This window comes from Rhipicephalus sanguineus, chromosome 3 (genome assembly GCF_013339695.2).
Source record: "Rhipicephalus sanguineus isolate Rsan-2018 chromosome 3, BIME_Rsan_1.4, whole genome shotgun sequence".
NCBI classification, from domain to species: Eukaryota; Metazoa; Arthropoda; class Arachnida; order Ixodida; family Ixodidae; genus Rhipicephalus; species Rhipicephalus sanguineus.
In genome coordinates this window covers 156,732,282-156,748,288 of record NC_051178.1, presented here as the reverse complement: position 1 = coordinate 156,748,288, position 16,007 = coordinate 156,732,282, and the positions used below count along the sequence as shown (strand labels likewise).

At 46.0% G+C, this 16,007-nt stretch overlaps 1 protein-coding gene across 1 annotated transcript; it reads right to left on the bottom strand.

The window, feature by feature from the left end:
* Nucleotides 1-933: 933 nt before the first annotated feature.
* Nucleotides 934-15,515, bottom strand: LOC119387552 (coiled-coil domain-containing protein 177). Its single transcript, XM_049414194.1, has 9 exons — nt 14,887-15,515; nt 14,543-14,815; nt 12,806-13,030; nt 11,964-12,092; nt 8,684-8,794; nt 7,683-7,862; nt 6,152-6,445; nt 2,847-2,956; nt 934-1,087 (listed from the first exon to the last, which is right to left on the bottom strand). The coding sequence occupies exons 1-9, from the start codon at nt 15,067-15,069 to the stop codon at nt 1,072-1,074; spliced, it is 1,521 nt and encodes a 506-aa protein (XP_049270151.1). The 5' UTR covers nt 15,070-15,515; the 3' UTR covers nt 934-1,071.
* Between the last annotated feature and the right edge of the window lie 492 nt (nt 15,516-16,007).

Genomic DNA, 16,007 nt, shown 5'->3' with positions numbered 1-16,007 from the left:
AATAAATATTACTCAATTACGTAAGCGTAGTTCTCTAGTAAGTAAATACAGAATATGCCTTAATTGGGCTTGGTTTATTTTCAAGCAATGATTGCACGTGCAATATGTAAACTCGTGCACGAAATGCGAATGGCACTTCTGTTGAAGAAATTGGCATTGAGCTGGTATGGCATCGTGAATAATGGGAACACTGCATGCATACATATATGAGCTATTAACAGAACAAAAATAAAGGCATTGTGCTTTTGTATTTTCACCCCATAATCCAGCACAACTAATCTTTCTTTCACCTAGCATGAATGTCATGGATTATATATATATATATATATATATATATATATATATATATATATATATATATATATATATATATATATATATTATATATATATATATATATATATACTTCTACTACAAGTATATACAAAATAGATAATACCATATTATAATTTCTGATGCCACTCCGTTACAACCAGACTTCATGTTCTGATCAGTGACCAGTTGGAGGCAGAACATTCATGGCTCATCCACACTAGTGATTGATGGAAATCGCACGACCGATTGTGATTGTTGACCAGGAAGTGGCTTATGGAAGCTGATGATCGCCCCAACTAGTGTGACCCACCTGTTGCCACACTGAAATTCCTCACAATTATTGCTGTTCATATCTGTTCGCGCCGCCATAGCCTTGTAAATTAAGCCCACTTCCTGTCCCTGCACATATGGTTGGTTCAGAGGCTTTGCGACTGCAGCCGTTCTACCGAAAAACCAAGCAGCAAGTGACTGAGCCAAAACAGTCGCCTTTTGACTAAAGCGAGCGTTCGCCACTATACTACATTTGCAACTGGTTGCTTTATAACCAATGTGGGCGAGTGACAGCGTGAGGCACCAGTGTGAATGAGTCCTCAGTGAAATTTCATCACACTGCATGTATGAAGCAGGAATACATTTTATTTTCCCTTTCCAGGGGAATCAAGCAACAAAATGTAGGAAGAAAGGAGGCCCTCTGCTGGCGATGTCTGCTTGCCCTTCCCAGCCAGCCGGACGGAACCCCAGATGGAAGTGGCCGGCTCAGTCGAGCATGTCCCTGGAAACAAGCACAACTTTGTCAGAACCCCACATCTGCCTCCTTTTTTAAAACTGACAGAAACTCTTCAATAGACAAGAAACAAGCAACCAAGAGCCTTGCTTTTCATTGATCCCTTCTACAGTGATCTTCACTTTTATGATGTGAGATGTCTGGTGCAATGCCTCACTCAAACGATGGGCAACTTATCTGAAAACTGTGTCATAGGAAAACAGCTTCTGGAATAAGCTATTCCTTTCATCACCCCAACTACCACTGGCCAGGCCAATCAACGCACAGCAAAATCAATTCACTGAAAATAAAGAAGGTTTCTTTTTTTTTAAGTACGCACAGGTACCATTGGCATAGGGATAGATTAGAGACAAGCGAACAGTAAACTTGAGGTTCGAAGTGAATTCGAAGAAGCAAATAGGGATTTGGTCGAATAAATTTAAATTGAATAATATATATCATATTATAAAGAAAAATTAGCATTTTTTTCATAATCCAACTTACTTGAACAATATTTTTAATTAGAAAAAAAGTTTTGCAACTGTTACTTTTTTGGTTTGAAGTGAAGAGGAAGCAACTTTGAATAGCTGGAGGGTGCAAGTAATAAACGGTAAAGTATATTACATTTTAAAATTTATTATACTTACCGTATATAAGCCCATATAACAAGCTTTTCAACTTAAACAATAATGAATCGAAGTGAAGGTAATATTGTAGGCGTCATAATATGTACATTTAACCTTGAAGTGTGGCTTCGTGGCAGTGAAGATTTCCCCTGGATTGGTGGTTTCACAGCATAACGCCCTCATGCTGCAGTGAAACCACCTTTACAGAGTGTTCATTTCGAATACTTTGAAATTTTGAATAGCTTAAATTCGTGTAAAAGCAAATTAAAATGCAGTAATATTCGTTCGTATATTCGCCCATGCCCAGGATACGCGTGACGGCTCCTGGGGATAGGGAAATACTTTTCCTAACCGGATGAAACGAGCGGGGCACCAGGCCCGCTCGTTTCAAGCAAAGGTGGGTAATATTCATTCTCAAAAGGTGGGTAATAGGTGGGTTTTCAAAAGGTGGGCAAAGGTGGGCAATATTCGTTCTCAAAAGTGGATACCACCTGTTACTCTTTTACCCCATAGTACACATAATCACATCAGTGTCTAACTGTGCTTAGGTTTGAAGCAAACCATACAACAGTACAAACTGCAAGTATAAAATCAAGAGTGCCTGCGTGACACTGGTATGATACTCACTCATTTGTAGAGCCCTATGTAGCACTGCTCAAGCTGTTGCTACTGGATATCTCCCAGCAATGAATTGTTTCTGCTAACATGCCATGGATGACAGCGCGCCTTTGACAAAGATAGGTACACCTATCTAAATGTTGGCCAGCCTGTCAGAGGCACCTATTACTGTTCATACAACCTCTACAGGAGATTGTGTTTCCATCCATCGACTCCCACTTTCACTTTGCTACTGCTCAAAATGTAACACATAAAAAACTATGCCCCATCACTGGCTTACATTCAAATGTGTAATGGCACTTGTTTCAGGTTTCCTTGTTTGCACAAGAGAAGGAAGCATGTTTTAGCGTGAAAGATCCAACCATCTGAAATAACAAGTCGTGTGTTCATTAGCCAGGCACTGCCACAAGGTTTAGCTTTTGCCTTAATTAAGGATTGCTCTGCCCACACAATCTGTGTGGGCACACATGCATAGACATACATTCCATACAGCTGAACAAGTGAAATGGGCACAGAGAACTCACTCATGAGACCGGGACTTCCTTACGAGGCCGGGACCCCAAGAGGGCGGCAGGGAGGGCTGCAAGCGAAGTTGCTCTCGCAACTGGGCAGTGGCCAGGGCGAGACGGCGAGACTGCAGAGCCAAGACCCATTAGAAGATAAGCACACAACATTATTTATAATTATTGTTGTGTCTTAGGCACAAAATGGAACTGCAGCTATGGAGTTCATCTCTTTGTTTTGTGTTCTTGGTGCATATAGCACCACAATAATATCAAGCAGCCACCCAGGGCAGATGTGAATGAACTCAATAACCTCTTTTCAGTCATATTTGTGAGCAGAATCTTGACCTACTGAGCTGTTGCAGCGTAGCTATGCTGCCTATTAGTGCAGCGTTAACCAGTCAAGACAGCCATTCAGGGGAGGATGGAGGCACAATGTGACGAGTCATCAATCAAGGAATGTTGCTGGAGTCAACGTTTCTGCAAGGGTACTCTCTGAAACACTGGCTTCAGCAACATTCCTTCTGTGACTTTTAATTACATTACTCTAGGGGTGTGTTCGAATACCGTATTTACTCGCGTAATGAACGCACTCGCATAATAAACGCACCCTCAACTTTAGTCGTCAAAATTGGGATTTTTTTTTTTCCCCGCGTAATAAACGCACCCCTAACTTTCATCCGCTGCAGTCCCACGAACCAACGCGCGGCGCTTCCTCGTCCGTTTATCTTATCTTTCTTCCTTCCTTTTTTTTCCTTTATTATGCCGACCCCCCTCGGTTTGCTTCCCCCCTCCCTTCCGCCCGCGGTAGCGCACCGTTTTGTTAGTTTTTCTATCTGTGCGCGGCGCGGTCCCTCTCTTTTTGTATTGTTTTTGAAGTAAGTATCCGCACGCCGCAGCAGTATTCACGAACGGTTCGAGTGTAGAGACATCGCGGCTCACAAGCACACAGCGTAGGGAGCCTACACGACCGGTCGTGTAGGCTACCTAACAGCAAAACTGCCCACGCCATCCCACGGTCACACAAATACGAAGCTTTGCGGAGCCGGCGGCATCTAAATGTCTAATGCGGCGGTGCGGGAGCGCGCCGCGCGCGGGGATATGATGATGATGATGGTGAAACTGTGGCTTTCCCTTTTGCATCGGGTGGTCGCAATCCTTGCAGCTTGCAGCAGATAACGCCATCTACCACCGAAGCGGCGGAATTTCCGAGGCCGGGTAGGACAGCCAATCAAAACGATGCAAGACGGTGACGCGAGTTTTAGCATTGTTGTCATTGGTTGTCATCATTTTTTTTTTTCGCCTCAGAAGTCATGCCATGCTGCCCACTGCCCATTCTCACCTCGTTGGAAGTTCTTTCTAAGCCTGTGTTGCGTTTTGTCGTGGACGATGGGCCGAAATGTGAGCTACACGGCCGGTTTCAAGCTACAGGCTGTGGAGTACGCACTTGAACACGGGAATCGTGCTGCCGGTAGGCGTTTCGGAATTGATGAAGTACATGTGCGCTACTGGCGGAAGCAGCATGACAAGCTCCGCGCTACAAATAGGGAGCGACGTTCCTTCAGGGGACCAAAGACCGGGAAGTTTCCTGCTGTGGAAGAGGAGGTCTTAAAATATGTCCGGGACCTACGAAACGACGGCTGTGTCGTTTCGCACGAAATGATCCAGACGCAAGCGCGAGCCACAGCCAGGAAGCATGGCATCGCTCCCACGGCGTTTAAAGCGAGCAATGGGTGGACGACGCGCTTTATGCGGCGCAACGGACTGTGCTTGAGGAGGCGAACATCACTTTGCCAGCGGCTTCCTCCTTGCTACGAAAATAAGGTAGTGGATTTTCACAAGTTCGTTATACGCCTGCGGCGGGACCGAGAATTCGTTCTCTCACAAATCGGGAACGCCGACCAAACACCCATCAATTTCGACATGCCGATGAGTAGGACTGTCAATGATAGGGGAGCACGTAGCGTGCTCGTTAAAACGACAGGCGCCGAAAAGCAGCGCTTCACGGTCATGCTGGCTGTCACGGCAGACGGCCGGAAGTTGCCACCGTACGTTATTTTCAAGCGAAAAACCGTGCCGAAGGCCAACTTCCCAGCCGGAATACACGTGCGGGCTCAGGAGAAAGGGTGGATGTCGGCCGATCTGATGGTCGACTGGGTGCAGACTGTCTGGGGACGACGCCCTGGCGCCCTGCTTCTCCCGTCTCTCCTTGTTCTCGATAGTTTTCGCGGCCACCTGGGAGAGAACGTTCGTCGGAAACTAAAGGAGCTGCGCACCGAGATCGCCATCATTCCGGGTGGACTCACTTCGGTGCTTCAGCCCCTTGATGTTTGCATCAATAAACCTTTCAAAGACGGTGTGCGCCGCTTGTACACGGAATGGATGGCCCATGGAGGGCACGCCCTGACGCCGACTGGCAAGATTAAGAGACCGTCCGTCGAGCTGGTGTGCTCCTGGATCTTGGACTCATGGCGCTCGCTGCCAGGTGATCTGATAACAAAGAGTTTTAAGAAGACGGGAATCGCAAATGCGCTGGACGGCAGCGAAGACGACCACTTGTGGGACCAAGACATTGAAGTGGCCAGTGACCTGGACGACGGTACCAGCGATTCTGACGAAGATTGAAGCAATTGAAGTGCAATAAAAATGCGTGTTTTCAAATAGTGTACGCGCATGTTCATTGTAAAAGGTAAGCTACGCAACTTTTTTTTTTTTGCATTATCGTATTTTCGGCTCATCCCAAAAAAGTTTTAGAAAATTTACCTCGCATAATAAACGCACCCCCCAACTTTGCTCTGGTTTTTCGGAAAAAAAGTGCGTTCATTACGCGAGTAAATACGGTACTTATCGTAGATGGCTAAATAAATAGACAGCTAACCGGACAGCCACCATCTTAACTCCCATTCCAATTCTCCCGTAGCCGGCAAAATAGACAGCTTCGCGTAGACAACGTCGAAGACAAATATGATGCAGGCTACTTTGCTGTCCAAAGAAGATGGCGGCTAAACGAAATGCTCTGATAGCCTGGATCTCACCGGTATAGTCGCCTGCACACAAGCAGATGCTTCTCTATGCACCCAATGTAAGCTACATTCAAGTGTGCATATATTTGAACACAAAAGAAGTTAAAGAAATAACAATTATGTTTGTTTTTTTAAGCTCTTCCTTGTCGACGCGAGGTGGCATCATGCATGTAGACATCATACAGATGCGTACCATTACTCGGACGACTGGGGCTCGATGCTGTCCTCTAAGCTGTCAGCGTAGAATGTCTATGATGCTGCTCAGAAATGGAATACAGCCTAGGTATTACAAGGAATGCGAACCTGCTCTACAAAGAACTCCTTCTGCTGTGCCATCTGTCGGGCACGTTCCTCTTTGTCACGCAGCCGAGCTGCTGCTGCCTGCAGCCGCTGCTCACGGTCGGCCTCGACCCGGGCGAGGTTGCGTCGTTGCTCGGCCTCCCGTTCGAGCCGCTGACGCAGGACCTCACGGCGCCGCTCCTCCAACCGCTGCTGCACTACTTGACGGGCACGCCCATTGGCAGCTGCCTGGTACTCGGCCACTCGCTCCCGCCACACGTCCAATGCAGCGTCCATTTGGCGCTGCTGCTGAAGCACCTGCATCGTCATTAACATGACTGCGCTGCCGCAAGTGGAATGTTTCGCAAACAATGCCATGCAAATGCTATTGAACTAGAATAAACACAAGAACACTTCATGTGCAGAAGGGAGGACATTTGGGCATGTTGGTAGTTCATCGTACTTCAGAAACCATAGCAAACAAACATGAGTGCTGTCTTCATCTTGTCTCGTGTTCGTTTAGTGCACTGTGGTTTCTGAAGTACAATGCTTCACGTGCACTCTAAAGATAAAGGGCGCATTTGGCGCATCTTTCTGCAGCATACAATAATCATCATCGATCTCGCACGCTTTTCTTGGGTTGACCAATACTTCCAGGTCACGAACGACGTGGGCACTAGGGGCGTGACATAGGATTCTTGATAGGAAGGTAGCAAGCGCACAGTTTTCGAGCAAGGAAACGCAAGCAAGTCAACTAACGATTATTGGTATGCGGCAGAAAGGCTTCTCAAGTATGCCCTTTTTTCTCAGAATGTAGGGTATTGAAAGCACATTAGCTGGGCCTCCTGAATAAATACATGACAAGGAAAGCCGCTGCTGCACGGTGAACACAGAACTGTGAAGGAGAGTGTATGTTAAAATGAGGATCTTTTATTACAGTTGTGTCACCATCTGTTCCAATGCCAATTGCACGGTGACACTGTCATAGCACTTACTTTAGGTATTGTGTGAGATGCATCAGCAGTTTAACATTTCACTATTCCTGTTGAGCTCTTCCTTAGTCTGATAACTTCAACACAAGCTTCAACTGATAGTTCAAAAAAGCACAAGTTAAAAGGTCACCAAAAAGGCTTTTCTTTGTTTGTTTGTCTGTCTGTTCAAAAACTTCAGGAGCAGTGCTATTTGCTTCAACAGCCATGTTGTTACGACTATCACATGTAGAACAACCTCGTTTGATGCTTCTTACACAACAAAGCCTCGTTACAAATAAACTCAATTCAACTGAATTCAAAATGCTAAAAAAGGATTCATGATCATCACAACAACAATTTTGATTACAATGGTCACACTTGTGTGGCCAATCTCCCGTATTCATGGCCAACATAGACCATTCATTTTTCTATTACCATAACCATAATCCTGTGGCCGATGCTTCTGTCCGCAACGTTCATCTTACAGTGGCATACACCATCTCCTCGATGCTCAAGATGCTTAGCAGGGTACATACAAGTCCTAGCCAGCCAAGTCACGGCGATGCCTTCATGCTCGAGCATACCTGTCCACGTCGTTCTTCAACTTGCTGTGCACTGCGACGGGCCTCGTTTTGCCTCTGCGCAGCCGCCTGAGCGACTCGCTGGGCACACTGCTGCTCTTTTTGGCGAAGGCGTTCCTGCAGTTGCCGACGCCGAGTCTCTTCCTCGGCCCAGACACGATGTAACTTCTGTTCTGCCGTTGCCTGAAGGAAGAGAGAGAAGAAAAAATTGGTGCCTCAATAATGAAAGTACAAGTAACTTTAAGTGTATCTATCAGCCCTGGAGCGATATTCTTGAGCAATGACTTTCGGGGATGTCTTTGCTTTTGTATTTTGCAATACTTTTCGTAGCTAGCACTGGACACATGAGAGTCTATGGCTAACTGCGTTTGTGGCACAATGTGAAGCATGCTGTTGTGGTGTAGTTCGAGGTATGTGGTTGCTTACAGATGCCAACCCATCTGGTGCTGGCCGCACTAAGTATCACAGGAATGAAGGTATCCCAACAAATAATTGCATGAGAATACAGCCCATTTGTAAGTCAATACAATATTTCAAATGACAATACGACCAAATAAATACCAAATAAATATGTTTCCTTAGAGGGACATTAATGAACACAGTCACGTCTGTTTTTAATCTGATAAAGGCTCCAGACACAAGGTAAACTGATGGGAGGTCATCCAATTAAGGTAACGAGATGATTCACTCTCAAAGAAAACTGCAGAAGTGTAGAGCGTGAAAAGAAAGCAGGACAGAAATAGCGCTACTGATACTAACTGCCTTGATATTTGCATCAGGTATGCTGGCACAAGGCTCCTCCACAATTATGTTTTGCTGAGATGAAAAAAAATTTAGTCTAACCGCTGGCTGCGTGGCAACTTAGCCACACTCGACCACGTAGTAGAGCTCTTTCCATCCCGGTTTCTTCTCATGCTTTGGCGCCATTCATTATCCTTTGCTATGATGCCCCAACAGGCCCAGTTTACTGTCGTAGTGCACAAGTGTGCCTGATTCAAGCTTACGGATGTTTGCCGAGACGTGCTGTTGCGCCTTTCTTCAGCTGCCGAAAGGGCTTCGCTGTCCAAGAGCTCACAACTGCTACTGGATGTCAGGGCCTGACGACTTCTCCAACGCTGCAAAGCAAAGCTGCTGAGCATCCATATGCTTCATAAAACGAATGTTCTCGTCACACATAATACTCAGTCCGGAATGGAAAAGAAGAAAGTAATTGTCAAAAGCTCTGAAGGCTATCCTCTGCGTGTATTGAGAAAACAATGCAAAACTGGCAGGAATGGAATTCCAACTGTAAGCTGCAATGTTGTGAAAGACAACGAATTGATGCTGTTCTTAATATTTGCCTATGTATCTCAATGATGCATAGCAGAAACACAAGACAGTATGGACATTGAATGCTCCAAATCATAATATGCAGTCTTACTGCAAACTAAATTTTTGCAAGAACAGAGAAGTAGTAAAGTAAACATTTTTTTGCTTTTTTTTACAATGTGAAGGGAGAAATGTGTAGGTGTCCCTTTAAAACTGATCAACTTGCATCTTTTAGTGTTCATGTATAGATCATAAAAGAAGGTAAGACATCCATATACAGAAATAAGAGACAAGAACAAGACAAAAGTCTTGTTCTTTACTCCTGTGTCCAATTGGATGCCCTTACCTTCTTTTATTATGAATCCTTTCAAACTCGCTCAACTTTCTGTCATTCTAAGGTTCACGTATAGCTTGTCCCAGTTTGTACATCATTTGCCCATGACAGCACACAGTGCCAAGAATGTACCGTTTTGGATGCCTGATAATTAGATAGCCTCCGTGGTATCGACATGTGCCCAATACAGTCTATGCATAAGGAAGTTCAAAATTTCATACGCTGAAACCCTTTGCTGTCCAATTTTTCAGAATTCGTGCCGTAACTGTAGATATGAAAGGGTATCCATCGAAGCCACCGCCGCCGCCATGTCGATTATCTTGGAGCCTCGAACCAGTGCTCTTGCACAATGGTTTTCGAATGTCTGCTTCGCTGCAAACAAGAGCTGCTAAACGGTGAAGCATGCACTACGTAGTGCGGTGAAGCATACCCAGAATGAAAAGGGGCCCACAGTCTGCCGTCACAGTACGACCATCAAGACACCTTATAAATGTGCTGGAAGGTCTCCATAACTATTGTGGGTATTGCTCTTCGCTCTGGCTTCAGCGAAGACGATGCGCAGCTCGGGCGCACGCGCTCGCGCGCTCATGGCGGAATGGCGGCCGGCAGTCGAGCCAGGGACTCTGCCCAGTAAAGGTGCATGTTCTTGCTCTGCCTCCGTGTACTTTCTGAGGGCTTCAGCCGACCCATGGCCCTGAGCCTACACTATTTTGAATGTGGCTGAGGCGGTTCGGGCCCTTTAAGAAAGTGAAACGGGCATGTGTTCATTTTTTTTTTTTTTCAGATAACTAAATTTTTCAAACGATTTTGCTGTTTCTAGTGACTCCAAAGAATCTGATGTCTACTGTGTACTAAACCAGGTGTATCCCTGAGCGTCGACTCCCAACTGCAACAATGCAAGCCAACGCCATGCACAGAGCTTCCCAGTGCCCTCATTAGATGGGATCTAAAGCATAACACTTCGCCATCAACCAACAAAATAAATAAATAAAAGTAAACAAAAAGGGATACTTGCCGAAAGAAACAAACCAAAACTGACAGGCCCCACGGTTCACTAACATGGTCTGCACAGAACAAAATATCAAGCCATGAGCATGCAGTAAAGACGAGACAAGAGAACTGGCCACTCTGTCAATAATCAGGTAGCAAAATGCAGATAGTCACGCAAGCACATTTCACTCCCTTGCATCTTTTAAATGTGAGCAGAACAATCAATACTCCTGACTGCTATATTTGCACGAATATAACTCAAGCAGCGGGGAGGGGGCAATTGGGGGTGCCTTCTGATGAGCCAGAAAACACATTAGTCGCAACCAATATTCCTGCAGACTCTCTGCAACATTACCATGCAGTACCATCGAGCACTTTAGTGTCCAGATTTCACTTGTGCTTTCATTCTGTGTAAATATTCTTTTAAATTACATTCTTTCAATTCTGCACAGTGTCGTACTGCTAAAGGTATATTTAAAGTTAACTGTAGTTCACTGTAAAATTTCTTAAAATGTGTTAGTAGAGAAAGTTATTTAGCCATTTTTTACCTCTAAACTTCTCTCTGTATAATATAATATGGTCAGCAGGGACACAAGAAAAGAAGATGATAAATTTTGACTGGGTTTTGAATTTTGCACTCTCAATTTCTCTAAGCAGCAGTTATACATAAGGCTGTACAGCTCTCATACAGTGCGACATTTGGTGGAGGTGCTGGTAAAGGTGCTAGTACATTTTACTTCTTCTCGTAAAGCTTCCCTAACTGACATTGAAAACCAAAGAGATGGATTTATCCCAATATATTCTTACATGATGTGATGAATTATTGCTATAGCAATTAATGAGAACTAACAGACAATAATGCCAAGTCTGTTAGTTCTCATTAATACTGTGTCTAACAAAGAAAAACGAGCCCTTAAAAGTCATCTTCTTTCCTTCATGCTATAGCAATTGGCAGTCAAACTGGGCCACCAAGATAAGCAAGAATTATGGTGACAGATTGCCAATTGCACTGTGCTAATTTATACCAAAAGAAATCCGATGTGTTAATCAAAAATACCAAACGTGTTTATTATGTGACAGCACACAGGCACACAATGTGTTACCGAATCAACTTCCAGACTGCAGTCGTACCCTTTCTGCATAGTTCCACGTTCACATTCTTGCACCTAAATACAGCTGCATGTCTTCCTCAAACTTCTGCGCTCTTGCTACAAAAAAGTGGCTTTACTGCATAGCTCGGCTGTCTTGTGGTAGAGTTTAAAGTGCACAAAAGAGTGAAAGCCCGAGAACGTTTTTCAGTTTCTGTTCAGAAGATTGTTACAAACACCACACAAGATATTTTCTCATGCTGATAATCTCATAGGTGGATAGAGAGAGAGAAATTGTCACATTATATTCGTGCAAATATGGTATCCTGAACAATGCTACAGCAAGCCAGGAAGCTAGCACTTGCATGACGGGGAGTTCGAACATTCTGCAATAAAACCAGCACAAAAACAGAGACGACATGCACCTATTTGATCATGCTACCCATGCTACCTCTGCGGAGAATTCACAATGCCAGAGCACAAAGCGTTGGTGTGGCTTAGCTGAATCGATGGGCTGTTCACTCAAGTGCATTCGGGGCCCTAGCATTGTGGGACGCGGCCTACCTTGTCACGAGACTGCAGGGCACGCTTTTCTTTCTCCTGATCCCAGGCACGATGCGCCAGCCGGCGCTGTTCAGCTGCCTCTTCATCCCGCTGCCGCCTCTGGAGCATCAGCTGCAGTAGCTTCACATCCTGCAGCACCAAACCTCAACGATTACCTTTTAATTTCTCTGTAGCCCATCTCCTTTATACGTATATGTGAATCACACTTTGTTACATTTTACATGTAAATAAATCCTTTTTATAACTGTGAAGCTTACTTGATTGCAAATCAGCCTGCAAAACTTTTGAGGATGCCATGATTTTGGTAAACTTGACCACAGTTGAAGATAGATGAGTGATGGTGATCTAGCATTTCATATTAAACAGGAATGGAGATAACTTCCAGCAGTGAAAGCTGATAAGAGGCTTGTGGTGGAGCATCCAAGAATCAGACAAATGATGATGTTTGGACAAATTTGACCATGTTGTCACACTCACCCTCTTGCATGGGCGTCGGCAGGGGGGTGCAAAAGGGGCACTTCCCCCCTCAAGCCACACCAGCACTTGCCCCCACCCGAGCTACACCAGCGTTCTCCCCCTCTCCCAGCCGCGATGCAACACAGGCTTGCACCCCCCAAGACGAAATCCTGCCGACGCTCATGCCCTCTTGTCAGCTATTATTGACTCAGCGCACTGCTACTGGCCCTCTGATTGGCTCAAAAGGCCAATGTGGTGGAGTTCAACAATATAGCTTGCTCAAATGGTATGTGCCTCGAACTGAATCAGGTTCCCTCAAACCTAATCCCTGCTTTTGCTGCCAAGGTTCTAGTCAATGCCAAAAATGAATAGAGAATGGTTGTTACCTTGGCTGGCAGACTGGGTTTGTCAACCCACGGGAGCAGTGAAGCTGGCACAGGGACCAGTGGCGCAGGGTGTCTGAATGGGGATGTAGGTGTTGACTTGCTAGCAGGTCTGCCTTCTGTGCTTGATCCAGGCGTGCTGCCTTCGTCAGAATCTCCTTTCGCCGATGAACTTGGCTCGCGGGTTGTGCTCGTTGAGTCATCTACACTGCCATCATCTTCATCTACAGGAGATTGTGCAAGATGAGTGGTGTGTGAGTTACATTAGACCAACAAAAAGCCATTTCTTGCGACGAATCCTGAAAAGCAAGTCACAATCTTGCACAACATCAGCTGGACGCCTAAACCCACAAAGCTCTTTCTTAAAAAAGTGTTGTCCCTGGAAAAGGGACACAGGTAAGAATATAAGACGAGTTCTATGCTGCTTTTAATTAGGCCATAATGGCCAAAACACATATCACAAATTTTAGAAGCTGAGATTGCTCCAGCCACAGTTTTTGAAGTGAACCCGACATTTTGAGACCGGTTCAGTCCCTTCCTCAGGAGATGACTGTATTGGTCGTGGAAACGACATCACTTGTTATCTTCTCACCTGTGCTTCCCCTTTCCATGACGTCTCACAAGCTGTGCATGTATACAGAAAGAATTGTTCCCAGCGAGCAGCTGATGTGCGCAGGTGTGTTATGGATGTGCCACAACTCAGGTAAGAGCCTCCTTCCTGAATTCGTTTTGGTGTTGATAACAGAAGCGCCACCAAAATCGTTGTTGTGGTCACACTTCTCATAGTGGTCTACAAGAGCACTACATTGCGTTTCCACTCGCCTCAGATCGTTCCTGTACTAGCGTAGCCTCTCATCAAAGCTCTTGTATTCGCCCATTAACTGGCTTGGCACTCGGAACACAAATCATGCCCTGGCGTTGTTCGTTAGAAAGTCATAGGATCGATCTGCTAACCCCTTATTATTTGCATGCAAATTTAATTGACCACATGGGGCTCAGTTCTTTACATCATGCACTCAAATCTAAGTACACAGGGTACACAGGTGTACTTTCAATTCAGCCCTATTGGACACGGCCACTGTCACACACAGGGAATTGAACCTGCACCATCGAGCTTTGTGGTGGAATTGAACATGTTAAGCTACCGCACCAAGTAACTGCAATTCTACAAGTTGCTGCTGACAATTAATGTTACTATAGGTGAATTAAATTCCTTACCTTCATCTTAACGATGTAGCCAAATGTAAATGTTAGGCCAAGCAAGACCAGAAGAAAGACAAGTGAGACTAAACAACGTTTCCATCAAAGGTCTACACATTAAAAGCTTCACACTGAAAGCGAATAACTTGGCAGGCAAGTTTTCACACCAGCACAGCATTTCCAGTCTCACAGTACATGTGAACTGCACAGTACCAGGTTCTTTTCCGAATGTACGTGCTGTAATGCATCCCGTGGACACTGATAATATGACCAACTCTTGCTGCACTTTGCCATTGAAGCGAAGTAGAGCAATGAGCAGGTGCTGAATGTACTGGACCTAACGCACTGGATGCACGGTCCTGTGCACCAACCACTCCTGTGACTTTGCCCAGGAAAAATACTTGTATCTTTGTATTTGATTTGTGCCGTGGGACATACCAATAATTTAAAAGAGGGTGGTTCAAAGCTGCATTTCTGACGAGTTTGTCATACTGGCGGCTACATATAGTATATACTATTGTTTCGGTTTCAGATGCATGCATGCATGTGCTCGCCTGACGACAGGAGCACTCCGAGTGGTCTGGTTCCGCTCCGGCGTTGCACGACACGGCTCCCGGGAGACAGGGACAGTGACCGGCGGCGACGGAGCCGATCCAAGCGGATGAGGGCCTCTCGTTCGCGCCGGCACCGGGCAAGCTTTGTGGTACGGTCACGCTCGGCCAGCTCAAAGAGCCGCCGAGCCTCCTCCGGCGGCACTCCCGGTGCGAGCTCTTCCGCGAACTCCTCGAAGAGTCTCGGCAGCAGCTCGACCGGCTGCGCATACATATAATGCATTTACGTGGACTCGTAACTGCGCGAGCACGATCGTGCGCTCGACTCCTCACCTTGACGCCTTGGTTAGCGCATGCTTCCAGCGACCGCGGGCTGGTCAGCACGTAGGGGCAGTCGGAAGCATCAGTCTGGTCGAAGTTGTACAAGTTGAGGTTCAGGTCGTGCGGGCTGAGACAGTCGCTCAGCGACTGTGCTAGTAGATCGCAGTTCCATTCGCTCGCTTGCGTCGACGTCATACCGTAACGGGACACTGCCCGATCCAGGCATGCATGGCGCGGTGGTCAGCAAAGCAAACTAGCAGTAACACTATTTAGCTTGGAAGCACCTGCGTTCGCAACGGTTGTCCCAGCGCGAGCGGGCATCGTTGACCATCGGCACATAGCCTTCAGCTGGAAAAAGACCTAACTCTCAGCGGGCGCCACGACGCGGTTAGCTCAGCTCCGAGTGCCCTGCTGGCGCATTTGTCGGCGCTCATGGTTCCTACGGTCAATATATTATGTAGCAGGCAGCTAAGTTAATAATAATGCGAGCGCGCGTCGACTAGGAATGTCGAAAAAGCGTTTGCTTCTTTACCACTTAATTCGGCTTTTGTTTGTGCGTGCAACGTGTGCGTGCAGTGCGTGCGCAACTCGAAAGCCATGCAGCAGGAAGGTGCAGTGAGGACGGGAAGGAAAGGAATGGGGAAAATGGGGAAAGCGAAGCTTGAGTGGCGAAGCGGACACACCCCCCTGCCCCCTGCTGTCCTTTCAGCTGTTTTTCATGCTCAAAACTCCGCAGTAGGGTGGCGTGCAGCCACAAAGGTTCATCTCAGTGGAATAAACCCCACAAACCCACTTAATTTTGGATACCTTAAACTTTGCCGCAATATGTGGAACAATATAGTTGAGTTCCTTTACAACAACAGGCCAAAGTAAGAATTTTACGGTGAAAAATGAGGGAAAAGAAAACACAGCTACGATGTAGTTCGCTCGTTTACAGCAAGGGTGTGGCAAAACCAATTACGAAGTTGCTTTAATTATTGCCTCCGAGATGGTCGACAAAAAGATGCAGAGGCCACGCCAAGCGTTCGCTTTCTCTACAGTCGTTAGAGGCCGTGCCCATCGCGTCTTTTTCACGGTGCCTCATACTGAAATTAGAAACAGAAAGAAAATTTGCCGATTTCCGTGCTTCTTCG

Bases quoted from the DNA above. Each gene is read 5' to 3' on its own strand.
- LOC119387552 (XM_049414194.1), bottom strand. From the start codon at position 15,069: ATGACGTCGACGCAAGCGAGCGAATGGAACTGCGATCTACTAGCACAG. The intron at 13,031-14,542 runs GCATGCATCTGA...GCACAATCTCCT, and splicing joins CGTCAGGCGAGCACATGCAT to GTAGATGAAGATGATGGCAG. The intron at 12,093-12,805 runs GTAACAACCATT...TTGGTGCTGCAG, and splicing joins AACCCAGTCTGCCAGCCAAG to GATGTGAAGCTACTGCAGCT.